This window comes from Globicephala melas, chromosome 12, assembly GCF_963455315.2.
Source record: "Globicephala melas chromosome 12, mGloMel1.2, whole genome shotgun sequence".
Classification (NCBI taxonomy): domain Eukaryota; kingdom Metazoa; phylum Chordata; class Mammalia; order Artiodactyla; family Delphinidae; genus Globicephala; species Globicephala melas.
Window position 1 is genome coordinate 36,210,199 of NC_083325.1, and position 15,274 is coordinate 36,225,472.

A 15,274-nucleotide genomic window follows, 5' to 3' on the forward strand; every position below is an offset into this window, starting at 1 on the left:
AATGGAAACATCAAGAAGTTCACAGTCTAATAGGAAAGACCTGTATGAAAACCAAAATTTCAGTATGATTGGTACAAAAATAGAAATAAACAGCGACTAAGTGTAAGAAACCAAAGAAGACTTCAAGAGAAAATATTTGAGTATGGTAATGATATAATTATGAGAAGGTTACCATGTGAAGAAGGGTGGATCTATTTATAGATTCTCATTATTGGTGACCACTGGTCAAATGCCCAATTTGTATCTAGATGGTAGTTACAAGTGGAAGTGTTAAAAATCGAGGGTTGCCTACATTTAGTGCTGAGAGCTTTCCTTTTTCCTGTATTCTGTTTCTTTGTTTGTTTGTTTTTTCTGGATAGACAAACTATTCTTCACTTACACTAAAACTTTCTTATGAAAGATTATTTCTTTGTTGAAATTGTTTGGTTTAGAGGCCATGTAGATTTGCTTATTTGTTTATACATCCATGCTTTGTGAATAAATCTCCCATGTTTTATTACCAATGATTGCACTTACCAAGTATCTGTGTCATACATGTTATGTGGTTATTAATACAAAGTTTGGTTCTTACTGTGGGGAGATCATCTTAAACACAGGATGGTGAGAGGATCTGAGAGTCAGATGGATAGAAATTGGGGCTCACCCATGTAGGCAGTACCCTAATTGTACATAATCCCTTTATAGCTAGAGATTGTCCCTCTTTTCATAAGAATTAGGAGGGGTGTGGAAAAAAAACAGAAAACTTGTGCATGTTTCCCAATTCAGAATCTTTAAGGAGTAAATAAGCCATTTTTATTTCCCCACCCAGATATAGAAGTAACTTATAGGAGTCTAGAAATGTTTTTCCACAAGTCCTCATCTCCTCAAGTATTTCTAGGTTCCTAAGATGTCAATTAGGCTTTCTTTTTGCTGTTAAAACAACATGATGGTAAATAGAATACATTGAAATTGTAGTGTGCTATTGTCGGAATCAATATTTAATTTATCTGACATCAAACAATGGGTGTTCGACATAAACACATTTTCCATATATTTGTAGCCTACTTCTTTAAGTGTCAAAATGTGTTTATTTTAGCCATTTTATTTGATGAAATTAACAAAAAAGTTAAACAGACTTAATGTCACATGTAGAATTGTCTTTACCAAGCACTGAATGTACAGGCTTCTGTGTTATCAGTGTTTCCTATCCTTAGGAAACATTCTTGAATGTTTCTTCTTCTTAAATATGCAAATGCTTTTATACAGAAACAACTATACACTTAATATATATGGATATAAATGCAATGGGCCAGTGATGGCTTTCAAACCAATACTCTGATTAATTTTCCCGGATATTTTCATCATAGTACTCTTTTCCCCCAAACCTCTACTGGCTCCTGTAGTTTGACCATACTGTCTTTGTGTGTGTGTGTGTGTGTGTGTGTGTGTGTGTGTGTGTGTGTGTGTGTGTAAATATGATTTATTTGTCAGTACTTTTGTCAGCATTTTTGTCAGCAAACATTTCACTCCAGCCAAGTCAGTTTCCACATAGTCTTATGATTATTCTATGTCCCTTAACCTTTGTTCATGCTGTTTTTTGCTTTTTCCGGAACTCTGAGGAAGTTATTTATCTTTGTTCTTTTCTTAGCAGCTTGTTTCTTATGGTCTCAGTGAATGGTGCAATTGGATGTGTTTCCTTTGTGTTAGAAGGACTGAGACAGGTATACAAGAAGTCTGGGAAATGTAATTTTTAGCTTTCCATCAAACTATAGAGGAGCTAGAGGGGATGACTTTTTTTGTCACGAGTCCTAGCCTTATATCTCTCCTTTTATTTCTTACTCTTACTTTTCTATTCACCAGGTTTCCTAAATTGGCTTTTTAAAAAACTTGTTAAAGCACATGTATCTTTGTAAACCACCTAATCCTTTTGGGCCTTGTCATACTTATCGCTAGTATCAGGGAACTTAGACTAGGTGATCTCTAAGTTCCTTTTCAACTATAAGCTTCTGTTTATGTTCATTTATTTATTCCTTCATTAAAAAGTATTTATCGAATGTCTGCTGTTTGGTTGATATGATCAGCAATATGAGTTTCTACCCTCCGATAGTAAAATAATACATGTTCTTCATTATCCAGGTTATGTACTGCTTCATTTGTAAAGTGTTAGCTGACATTGTAGCCTTTATTATGTTGTCTTGGCCCCACAAATTCTTTTCTTACTTGTTAAAAAGTGTAGACATAGATTAACTTGTGTTTTGTTTAGGGTTTTGATTTTTTTGATTACCTAATGTAATTGCAAGTACTTTGAAGAATGATACTTCTTTTATAAACATTTAATATAGTGACAGTCACATAGTAATTGTAAACATAATGATAACTAGTGTTCATTTATGAACACTAACTTTGAGGCAGGCATTGTTTTAAATGCTTTACATATATCCATTCCTTTAATTCTTACAAAATGTTTATGAGATGGGATCTTTTTTCATCTCCATTTTTACACGTGAAGTAAAACACACAAAGATTAAGTAAATTTCCTCAAGGTTATATTGCTAGTAAGTGAAGCTGGGGTATGAACCCAGACAGTCAGATTTCAAAAACCCATGCACTTAACCCACTTTGCTATAATGTATAATTATTATATACTTGCTGAATGAATGGAATTTTTAATATATATTGGTTACAGTTTTGGTATCTATTTTCACTTTGGATAAAAGACTAAATAAGGATATTTCACTTTGAGGAGAATACTTTTTAAACAAGGACAAATAACTTTCTTAGCAAACTAAATATAGTGAATGACTCCCACAATTGATAGTGAGTATTCAAATTATGTACTTACACCTTGAGGGATTTTAAATAATGTGTCTGATTTTGAAAGAAAATTTTTGTGACATGTATAGTACTTACAGATGAGTTTTGATTTGTATTAAGTATCTTGATGATTATTTGTTGCTCATTTTCAGTTGAGTGGTGATTTTATGCAATGGCTTCAAGCCACAGTTCTTCACCAGTGCCTCAAGGAAGCAGCAGTGATGTTTTCTTTAAAAAAGAGGTAGACCCGACAAAACACATTCGACCTGTGCAGTCACTGCCAGATGTGTGTCCCAAGGAACCCACAGGTAATACCTTTTTTCCGTTTTTTGAGGAATTTTATTGAGGATTTGTTTTATCTTTAAATGAAGTCAGATATCATATACTTAACTCAAAAGAGTAAATTTTACGATATGAAAACTAAAGACATAATTTGGAAATAAGTTGATTAAGAAATTGAAATATAGTTCTTTTCATACATTTCCATAAACGAAGTCACTTATATAAACTGAAAGAAAAGTTTTGAAAATGAGGGTACAGATTGAAAGCTCTTCAGTTAAACATAGTACAGTCAGTCCTCATTACTTGCCGATTCTATATTTGCAAATTTGCTTAATTCCTAAAATTTAGTTGTAACGCCTAAATCAATACTTGTGGCACATTTGTGGTCATTTGTAGACAAGCACAGAGGAGTGAAAAATTTGAATCGCCTGATATGCACGTTCCCACCTGAGGTTGAACTAAGCAACACTTTGCCTTCTTTCAGCTTTCATGCTGTAAACACATGTCCCTTTTGTGGTCTATTTAGTGCCACATTTTTTTGTATTTTTGTTGATGATTTTGCTGTTCAAAATGGTTTCCAAATGTTGTACTGAAGTGCTTTCTAGTGTTTCTAAGCACAGGAAGGCTATATTGTGTCTTATGAGGAAAATACGTATGTTGCATAAGCTTCATTCAGGTGTGAGTTATAGTGGTGTTAGCCGTGAGTTCAATGTTAATGAATGAACAATATATATTAAATAAGATATCTTTAAACAGAAACACACACAAAACAAGATTATATATTGATTGGATGATGAAAGTTGCAAAGATTTGCAGGAACGTAACCCTGTATTTCCCATAGGAGCAAAGGTTCAGTATTTGCTTATTAAATGTTCCAGTGACTTTATAGAACAAAACTGTGCATAACGAGAACCGACTGTATATTTTTCTCTCCTCTATGGTTAATGTCACAGCAGCATTTTGGTTATCTAATTATAAGCTGAAAAAAAGGATATTGGAACCAGGTGTGTCTGCCATAAAACAATAGAAAAAAGGCCTACCTGTGGAAAAAACCTGGAGTATTAAAGGATAGAAGACATACAGTAGAAGGTAGAAGAGTTTTGATGTTGAAAAAAAGATAAATTGTACATTAAGGAAAGAAATTAATGAAAGACTTTCTTCCCCCACCCTTCAACTACAACCCTCAAATTCTGCATATCCTTTATCTTGTACATGTTTTTCCTCCCCTTGGCAGTTGATGCTGACAGCTGAAGGTTAAAGCATTTGCTATAGAAGGGAGAGTTTAGTTGCTTTGTATAATCTAAGCATTTTTATTTTTCTAGAATGTGCTTTCAAACATAAAACTTACTTTACAGAGTTCTCTTGTTTACTTTTTGCAGGTGATTCAAATAGTTTATGTGTTGCCCCATCTCTAGTTACAGATCAACATAGATGGACTATATATCATTCCAAAGTAAATCTCCCAGCAGCATTAAATGATCCTAGATTAGCAAAAAGAGAATCTGACTTCTTCACAAAAACATGGGGATTGGACTTTGTGGACACTGAAGTCATACCTTCATTCTACCTCCCACAGATCAACAAGGAACATTTTACAGTATATCAACAGGAAATCTCTCAGGTAATATCTGATCTTGATATTAGTTACAGTCAGGTTAAAAGTAAAAGAAATATTTCTAGTTTGATTTATTATAGATTTCTGACCAATAATCTTTGATGAGCCTATGGTATGCTTTTCTTTTCATATACATTCTATTGTCCTGGGTTGTATTTAATTCTTTGCTTAGATATATGTAAATATATTTCTCTTACAGTAGTGATTTTTCAGAATTATACATTCCTAATAGTTCTAAGAATCAATGTGAAACACACCAATAAGAAACAAACAACCCAATTAAAAATTGGGCACAGGACTTGCATAGACATTTCTCTGAAGGAGATATACAAATGACCAATAAGCACATGAAAAGATGGTCAACGTTACTAATGTTTCATTTTTTATTTTGTGATTACAAAAAAAGTTAGTTAATGTACAATAGTATGTTAGTTTCAGGTGTACTATATAATGATTTGACATTTGCATATGTTATGAAATGATCACCACAGTAAGTCAAGTAACTGTCTGTCCCCATACAAAATTATTACAATATTATTGACAATATTCCTTATGCTGTGTATTACATACCCATGACTTATTTATATTATAACTGGAGGCTTGTGCCTCTTAATCCCCTTCACCTATTTTGTCAACCCCCCAACTCCCCTCCTCTCTGACAACCATTTGTTTATTCTCTGTGAGTCTGTTTTCCTTTTGCTTTGTTTGTTTGTTTTGTTTTACAGATTCCACATGTTAAGTTGGAGCATACAGTATTTGTCTTTGTCGGACTTATTTCACTTATCATAATACCTTCGAGATCCATCGATGTTGCAGATAGCAAGATTTCATTTTTTTTTAATGGCTGAGTCATATTCCATTGTGTATATATACCACATCTTATTTAGCCATTAATCTATTGATAGACACTTAGGTTGCTTCCTTATCTTGGCCGTTGTAAATAATGCTGCAGTGAATATTGGTGTGCATATATCTTTTAGAATTAGTGTTTTTGTTTTCTTCAGGTAAATACCTAGAAGTGGAATTGCTGGATTCTGTGGCAGTTCTATTTTTACTTTTTTGAGGAACCTCCATACTGTTTCCATAGTGGCTGTACCAATTTATCTCAGCAGCAGTTCACCAGGGTTCCCTTTTGTCCACATTCTGACCAAGACTTTTAATTTGCTATTTGTTGTCTTTTTAGTAGCAGCCATTCTGACAGGTGTGAGGTGGTATCTCAACTGTGATTTTAATTTGCATTTCCCTGATAATTAGTGATCATCTTTTCATGTGTCTGTTGACCATCTGTATGTCTTCTTTGGAAAAATGTCTATTCAGGTCCTCTGCCCATTTTTGAATTGAGTTGTTTGTTTTTTTGATGTTGAGTTGTATGAGTTCTTTGTGTATTTTGGATATTAACCATTTATTGGTTATATTATTTGCAAATATCTTCTCCTATTTAGAAGGCTGCCTTTTGGTTTTATTGATAGTTTCTTTGCTGTGAAAAAGCTTTCTAGTTTGATGTAATCCCATTGGTTTATTTTTGCTTTTGTTCCCTTGCCTGAGGAGACAGATCCAAAAAAAAAAAAAAAAATTTGCTAAGATCCATGTCAAAGAGGTTACTGCCTATATTTCTTCTAGGAGTTTTATGGCCTCAGGTCTTACATTTAAGTCTCTAATCCATTTTGAGTTTACTTTTGTATATGGTATGAGAAAATAGTCCAGTTAGATTCTTTTGCATGTAGTTGTCCATTTTTCCCAGCACCACTTATTGAAGGGGCTCTTTTCCCTATTGTATATTTTTGCCTCCTTTGTCATAGATTATTTGACCATGTAAGCATGGGTTTATTTCTGGGCTCTCTATTCTGTTTCATTGATCTATGTGTCTGTTTTTGTGCCAGTACCATTTCTGTTTTGATTACTATAGTTTTATAGTATAGTTTGAAATCAGGGAGCATGATACTTCCAGCTTTGGTTTTCTTTCTCAAGATTGTTTTGGCTATTTGGGGTCTTTTGTGTTTCCATACAAATTTTAGAATTATTTGCTCTAGTTCTGTGAAAAATGCCATTGGTATTTTGATAGGGATGGCACTGAATCTGTAGATCACCTTGGGTAGTATGGTCACTTTAACTATTAATTCTCCCAATCCATGAGTACAGTATATCTTTCCATTTGTTTGTGTCATCTTCAGTTTCTTTCATCAGTACCTTATAGTTTCCCAAGTACAAGGCTTTTACCTCCTTGGTTAGATTTATTTCTAGGTATTTTATTCTTTTTGATGCAGTTGTAAATAGGATTGTTTTCTTCATTTCTCTTTCTGATGGTTCATTGTTAGTGTACAGAAACACAATAGACTCTGTTTATTAATTTTGTATCCTGTAATTTTACTGAATCATTTACTAGTTCTGATAGTTTCTTGGTAGCTTCTTTAGGATTTTCTATATATAGTATCATGTATTCTGCCAATAGTGACAGTTTTACTTTTTCTTTTCCAGTTTGGATTTCTTTTATTTCTATTTCTTGTCTGATTGCTGTGGCTAGGACTTCCAGTATTATGTGGAATAAAAGTGGCGAGAATGGACATCCTTGTCTTGTTCCTGATCTTAAGGAAATGCTTTCAGCTTTTCACTGTTGAGTATGATGTTGGCTGTAGATTTGTCATATATGGCTTTATTATGTTGAGGTATTTTCCCATTATATCAACTTTGTTGATAGTTTTTCTCATAAATGTATGTTGAATTTTGTCAAAGCTTTTTCTGCATCTATTGAGATGATCATATGATTTTTATTCTTCAATTTGTTATTGTGGTCTATCATATTGATTGATTTGCGGATATTGATCCATCCTTGCACCCTTGGGTTAAATCCCACTTGATCATATTTTATGATCCTTTTAATGTATTATTGAATTCGGTTTGTTAATATTTTGTTGAGGATTCATGCATCTATGTTCATCAGGAGTACTGGCCTGTAATTTTCTTTTTTGTCGTGTCTTTGATTTTGATATCAAGGTAATGCTGGCTTTGCAGAATGAGTCTGGAAGCATCCCTTTTGGAGTAGTTTGAGAAGGATAGGTGTTAACTCTTCTTTAGATGTTTGACACAATTCACCTGTGAATCCATCTTGTCCTAGACTTTTGTATGTTGGGAGTTTTTTTTTTTTTAATTACTGATTTGATTTCATTACTGGTAATCAGTCTTTTCATATTTTCTGTTTCCTCCTGTTTCCGTTTTGAGAGATTGTATGTTTCTAGGAATTTATCCATTTCTTCTGGGTTGTCCACTTTATTGGTGTATAATTGTTTGTAGTAATCTTTTATCCTTTGTATCTGTGGTGTCAGTTGTAACTTCTCTTTCATTTCCGATTTTATTTATTTGGGTCCTCTTTTTCTTGATGAGTCTGGCTACAGCTTTATCAATTTTATTTATCTTTTGAAATAACCAGCTCTTAGTTTCATTGATCTTTTCAATTGTTTTTTAAGTCTCTGTTTTATTTATTTCCGCTCTGATCTTTATTATTTCTTGCCTTCTACTAAGTTTGGGTTTTGCTTTTTCTTCTTTTTCTAGTTACTTTAGGTGGAAGTTTAGCTTATTTATTTGAGATTTTTCTGTTTACTGAGGTAGGCTTGTATTGCTATAAACTTCCCTCTTAGAATTGTTTTTACTGCATCTCATAGATCTTGGATTGTTATGTTTATGTTTTTATTTGTTTCTAGGTATTTCTTAAATTTCTTCTTTCATTTCTTCAGTGACCCATTGGTTGTCTAGTAGCATGTTGTTTGGACTCCACCTGTTTGTGTTTTTGAATTTTTTCTTCTTGGAGTTGATTTCTAGTCACATAGTCTTGTGGTTGGAAAAGATGCTTGATATGATTTCAATCTTCTTAAATTTATTGAGACTTTTTAATAAATTTATTTAATTATTTTTGGCTGCATTGGGTCTTTGTAGCTGCGTGTGGGCTTTGTCTAGTTGTGACGAGTGGAGGCTCTTCTTTGTTGCGGTGCAGTGGCTTCTCCTGCTGCCGAGCACGGGTTCTAGGCACACGGGCTTCAGTAGTTGTGGCACATGAGCTCAGTACTTGTGGCTTGTGGGCTCTAGAGTGCAGGCTCAGTAGTTGTGGAACACGGGCTTAATTGCTTCATGGCATGTGGGAATCTTCCTGAGCCAGGGCTTGAACCCGTGTCCCCTGCATTGGCAGGCAGATTCTTAACCACTGCGCCACCAGGGTAGTCCATTTTGAGACTTATTTTGTGGCCTAGCATATGATCTGTCCTGGAGAATGTTCCGTGTGCATTTAAAAGAATGCGTATTTTGCTGCTTTTGGATGAAATGTTTTTACATATCTGTTAGTTCCATCTGGTCTAATGTGACATTTAAGACCATTGATTGTCTATCTGAATGACCTATCCAACCATGTAAGTGGGGTGTTAAAGTCCCCTACTTTCATTGTATAACCAGTTTTTCTCATTAATATTTGCTTTACGTATTTAGGTGCTCCTATGTTGGGTGCATATGTATTTACAACTGTTATATCTTCTTCTTGGACTGATCCCTTGATCATTATGTAATGTCCTTCGTTGTCTCTTGTTACAGTCTTTGTGTTAAAGTCACTTTGTCTGATATAAGCATTGCTACCCAGCTTTTTTTTTCTTTTCTTTCCTTTTTTTTTTTTGGTTTCCATTTGCATGGAAAACCTTTTTCCATCCCTCACTTTCAGTCTGTGTGTGGCTAGGTCTGAAGTGAGTCTCTTGTAGGCAACATATATATGGGTTTTGTTTTTATATTCATTCAGCCATTCTGTGTCTTTGGATTGGAGGATTTAGTCCATTTACTTTTAAAGTAATTATTGATAGGTATGTCCTTATTGCCATATTGTTAATCATTTTCTGTTTTTTTGTTTTGTTTTGTTTTTTGGGTTTTTTTGTGGTACGTGGGCCTCTCACCGCTGTGGCCTCTCCTGTTGCGGAGCACAGGCTCCGGATGCGCAGGCTCAGCGGCCATGGCTCACGGGCCCAGCCGCTCCACGGCATGTGGGATCCTCCCAGACCAGGGCATGAACCTGTGTCCCCAGCATCGGCAGGCGGACTCTCAACCACTGCGCCACCAGGGAAGCCCCTTGTTTTTTTTGTAGGTTTTTTTTTTCCTCCTCTTCTTTTGCTCTCTTCCCTTTTGATTTGATGACTATCTTTAGTGTTATGTTTGTTTGAGTTTTAGTTTTTTTTCCTGACGTGGACCGTTTTTTTTTTAAGTCTCTATTGAATTTGCCACAACACCGCCTCCGTTCTGTGCCTTGGCCCCTTGGCCACAGGCATGTGGGATCCCAGCCCCCCAACCAGGGATTGAACCTGAAGTCCCAACCACTGGACCACCAGGGAAGTCCCTAGTGTTATGTTTGGATTCCTTTCTCTTTTTTGTATGTGTATGTATTGTAGGTTTTTTGGTTATCTTTGATTAGTTAGTGTGTATGTATTTGTATTTTTTGGTTACCATGAGTTTTAAATATCACACACACACACACACACACACTCTGATTAAGTTGATGCTCTTAAGTTTGAACGTATTCTAACCACCCTACATTTTTACACCCCACCCCCACATTTAATGCTTTTGACGTCATATTTTACATATTATTGTTTTGTGTAACTCTTAACTACTTATTGTGGATATAGATGATTTTACTACTATTGTCTTTCAGCCTTCCTACTAGCTTTATAAGTGGTTGATCTACTACCTTTACTGTATATTTGCCTTTACCAGTGAGTTTTTTTTAATACTTTTCTTTTTTTAATTTAAATTTTTAATTGAAGTATAGTTGATTTACAATATTATGTCAATTTCTGCTGTTCAGCAAAGCAATTCAGTTATACATATGTGTATGTGTGTATATATACATTCTTTTAAAAATATTCTTTTCCATTATGGTTTATCATAGGATATGCTTTTCATATTTCTAGTTGTGGCCTTTTCTTTTCAACTTAGAGAAGTCCCTTTAATATTTCTTGTAAAGCTGGTTTAGTGGTGCAGGACTCTTAGCTTTTAGCTTTTGCTTGTCTGTTAAACTCTTTATCTCTCCTTCAGGTTTGTGATAACCTTGCTGGGTTGAGGATTCTTGGCTGTAGGTTATTTCCTTTCATTATTTTGAGTGTATCCTGCCAATCCCTTCCGGCATGTAAAATTTCTGCTGAAAAGTCAGCTGATAGTCTTATGGGAGTTCCCTCATACATACTTAGTTGCTTTTCTCTTGCTGCTTTTATGATTCTGTATTTATAATCTTTTTTTTTTTTTTTTTTTTTTTTTTTTACCATTTTCATTTTAATGTGTCTTGGTGTGGACCTCTTTGGGTCATCTTGCTTGGGACTCTCTGTGCTTCCTGGACCTGGATATACGTTTCTTTCCCCAGGTTAGGGAAGTTTCCAGCTATTATTTTTCCAAACAAGTTGTCTGCCATTTTTTTCTCTCTCTTCTCCTTCTGGGACCCCTATAATGTGAATGTTAGTATGCTTAATGTTGTCCCAGAGGTCTCAAACTACTTTTTTTTATTCTTTTTTCTTTTTTCTGTTCAGCTTCTGTGATTCCCACTACTTCCTCTTCGAGACTGCTGAAGAGATCTGTATCATCTAATCTACTGTTGATTCCTTCTAGTTTCAGTTATTGTATTCTTCAGCTCTGTTTGGTTCTTTATATTTTCTAACTCTTTGTTGAAATTTTCACAGTTTTCATTCATTCTCCTCCTGAGTTTGGTGAGTATCTTTATTATTACCTTGACTTTTTAGTGGAGGTGATTGCTTATCTCCACTTGGTTTAGTTCTTTTTTTGAGGTTATGTCTTGTTCCTCTGTTTGGAACATATACCTCCGTCTCCTTATTTTGCCCAATTCTCTGTGTTTATTTCTGTATGTTAGGTCAGTTATATTTCCTGATCGTGGAGAAATGGTCTTAAGTAGGATATGTCCTGTGGGGCACAGCAACATGCTCCCCTCTGGTTACCAGAGCTATATCCTATAGGGGTAGCCCCTATGTGGGGCTGCATGTGCCCTACTTTGTGGGGGGGCCAACTACTGTGGGTGCACTGGTAGGCATGGCTGGCCTCCGGCCTGATTGGCTTTGAGGCTGTGCCTCATGCAGTGGCCATGGGCCTTCTGGAGGGTGGGGCTGGGGCCCCATGTGGCTATCTCTTCAGCCTCGGGTGGGTTCAGGGCTGGTGCTGGCCTGCTGGTGGGCACGGCTGGGTTCCCAGTGCTAATAGACTAGAGGGAGGATTCCAAAATGGTGCTCACCAGCACTGGTGTTATTGCAGTGCAACAAGCTCCCAAAATGGCTGCTCCCATCATCTCTATTCCCTGGAGAGGTCCCAGTTGCCTCCTGCCTCTTTCAGAGGCTCTTCAACATTGTCCAGTGGGTCTGCCCCAAGCTCCTTTCAAACAACTGCCTCTGGCTCGGACTCAGAGCATGTGAGATTTTGCATGCACCCTTTAAGAGCAGAGACTCTGTTTCCTATAGCTCTCCAGCTCTCCTGAACATAAGATCCACTAGTTTGCAAAGTCACACATGCTGGAGTCTCATCTTCCCAGCACAGGACCCTGGACTGGGGAGCCTGATGTGGGGCTCAGACCCCTTGCTCCTTGGGGAGGACCTCTATAATTGTGATATTTCTCCCATTTGTGGGTCCCTGACCCAGGTGAGTGGGTCATACCTCTACCCCTCCTACCTGTCTTGCTGTAGTTTCTTCTCTGTGTCTTTAGTTGTGAAAAATCTTTTCTGCTATTCTTCAGGTTCTCATTGATAGTTGCTCTGTAAATAGTTATAATTTTGGTGTGTCTGTGGGAGGAAGTGAGTTCAAGGTCTTCCTACTCCACTGTCTTGGCCACCTCCACCAATGGTTTTAACTGGTAAATTTCATGTTGTGTATATTTCACCACAAAAAATGGACAAGGGATCTGAACAGGCATTTCACCAAAGAAAAGATACAGATGGCTAGTAAGCATATGAAAAATTGCCTGACATCATATGTCTATAGGGAATTGCAAATTAAAACAAGGTGCCACTACACGTCCTTTAGAATGACGAAAATCCAAAATGCTGTCAAGACCAAATGCTGGCAAGGATGTGGCTAATAGGAACTCTTATTCATTGTGCACAGGAATGCAGAATAGTACAGCCACTTTGGAGACAGTCCTGTAGTTTCTGATAGAACTGCTCTCAGAATGCTGCAGGGATAATACTATTAGCCCAGGGTTTTTTCCTTACCACACTCCACTTTCCCATATGTCCTGTGTATGGTATCTCAAAAGATAACAGTGTTGTTAGTGGTCATCTAACCTGAACTCAGAGTGGGGTTTCTTTCTGTCTTTCCTTTTTTCTTTTTGGACTCAGAGGAAGTATTAACTACTAATCTGTCTTTCAATCTTAGGTATATAGATTTAAAATTTTCTTGCTTATTTTTAAAAAGTTATTTTCTTAATTGATTTCTGTTATAAGAATAAGGATTTTTTATTTGCTTTCCCACTTCATTCTAAGTTTATGGAGATTTTACTATAATTGTATAAAATGGGATGAGTATAAGTATATAGACATTCACACACCTCAGTGGTATTTGGTTTATTAAGCATACTTGTTACTTGTATTTAAGTTCAAGAGGCTAGTGATTTCATATTAGAAAAATTTAGAACTTATTTGGTATATTCTTATATTCTGTTTTGTTAAATATTTTAATGCTTTGAATACTCATATTGCCACACAGCATTGATCACATTATTTATTTGTCTTTTTATTAGAGAGAGAAGATTCATGAGAGATGCAAGAAAATTTGTCCTCCTAAAGATACCTTTGACAGGACTCTCTTACATACTCATGGTATGAATATGTGCTCTTTGTAGCATAGCATAAATATTAATGAACAAAATCTTAATTTTAGGACCTTGTTGACTATCATATCTAATTTTTATTTCTAGTGAAATTTCTATAGCCTGCAATCATAATCTTTTCTAAAAGGTTTAAAGAGAAAAATCATGGATCTGATGGTAGTGTTATCCTTCAGTTCAACAAATAGTTATTTAATATTCAGGTGCTTTGTACTTTGCTTGTTGCCTAAAAATAAATGAATAAGAAATAGTCCCTGTCCTCAAGAAGCTGATGGTCTCCTGAGCAAGGTTAAACAAACCAACACTGTATATCAGGCAGTAAGTTCAGCATGGTAATATTGTAAAGAGTTCCTAACTTAGCTTTATAAAAACTGGAGTTGATGAGGATTATCTGTGTTTTAAACTAACTATCAAGAAATATTTATGTGCAAAAAGGCATTTCAGGAAAGGGGACAGTTTATGCAAAGCCATAGAGTCAAGAGGGAAATTAGCATGTTCTGGGACCTGCAAGAGTTCAGTATGCTGGCTCCACTGGGAGCAAGAAATGAGGCTGAAGAAGTAGGTAGGAGTCAGATCATGAAGAGCCTTGTATATCATGCTAAGACATTTTTCTTTTCTAAAAGCAGTATAGAGTTACAAAATATTTTAAACCAGACATGATCAGAGTTATGATTATATATTTCACTGTGAAAGAAGTTGTGGCTAGTAAATTTATAGATGATGATAAAACTGGAGGCAAGAATACAGTAGAAGCCTATTGCAGTAATACAAGTGAGAAATCATGTGTTCCTTATAGCAGTTATAATGAGGATAGAGAGGAAATTAGGTCTTTAAGAGATGCCTCAGAAATGGAGGCACAGGTTTTGGTGGTCAGTCATTTGTTAGTAATGGAGCAAGATGATTCAAGGATGATTCCCACATTTCTTGCTTGGGCAGCTGGCTAGGTGAGAGAGGTAGTATTGGAGAAGGAAGTTTGGAGGAGATAGAGGCTGGTTTAATTGAAGTTTTGCATAGAAGGAGGAGTCTGGTATGCAACCCAGAGCTCAGGAAAGAGATCTAGGCTGGAGATACAAGTACGATAGACATTATCATAGACAGTATGCTAGACAATAGCATGGTAGTTGAATCCAAGGGCACAGGTGGGATCACCCGGGAGGATGTGAGTAGTAAGGAGAAGAGAACTGATGATAGAACACTAGGAGGCTGTCACATTTAAGAAGGAGTAGAAAATGTACCTGTGAAGGAGACTAAAAAGAAGTAGTCAGAGAGATAGAAGAGTCAACCAAGAGAGAGTTGCACCTTAGAGATGGAAGGTAGTTAGAATTTCAAAGAAGTGCGAATAATTAGTCTACAGTGTCAGAATACTTCAGGGATAGATCAGGTTTGCACTCTGAGAAATCTCTGTGGATTTGGCAATTTGGGAGATCTTAGGGAGAACATTTAGACTGGAGTAGTAGTTAGAGAAATTTCAATACTATGTATTAAGGAGTGAGTACAAGAGTAGGAAGTGGAGACTGCCAATATGGATGTGACTTGAAGATTTGAAATGTTAAGGTATTGACTAGAGGGAACAGAATCCCTCTAGTTTGTTTCTACTAGCAGTTGTGCTAGAAGAATGTTTTTGCATGGCCAGGATTAGATGAGGCAAGAGAGGTATCTGCATAATACTGAGACGAGTGCTTCCTTAAATTTTGCACCTGAGGTTCTCCCTTGCCTCAACCTACTCTAGGCCCTGAGTTTTATCT

The 15,274-nt window shown here is 36.0% G+C and overlaps 1 protein-coding gene across 4 annotated transcripts in view; it reads left to right on the forward strand.

Annotated features, from left to right (window-relative positions):
• Nucleotides 1-15,274, forward strand: part of VPS54 (VPS54 subunit of GARP complex) — a 92,666-nt gene that overhangs the window by 21,073 nt on the left and 56,319 nt on the right. For 3 of the 4 annotated variants that reach the window (XM_030877369.3, XM_060309937.1, XM_060309936.2), the window contains exons 2-4: nucleotides 2,946-3,101; nucleotides 4,455-4,696; nucleotides 13,443-13,521. In XM_030877369.3, the coding sequence (XP_030733229.1) occupies nucleotides 2,966-3,101; nucleotides 4,455-4,696; nucleotides 13,443-13,521 (457 nt within the window). In that variant the 5' untranslated portion in view covers nucleotides 2,946-2,965. The remainder of the gene's footprint in view (nucleotides 1-2,945; nucleotides 3,102-4,454; nucleotides 4,697-13,442; nucleotides 13,522-15,274) is intronic. The other variant, XM_030877370.3, reaches the window with a different exon arrangement.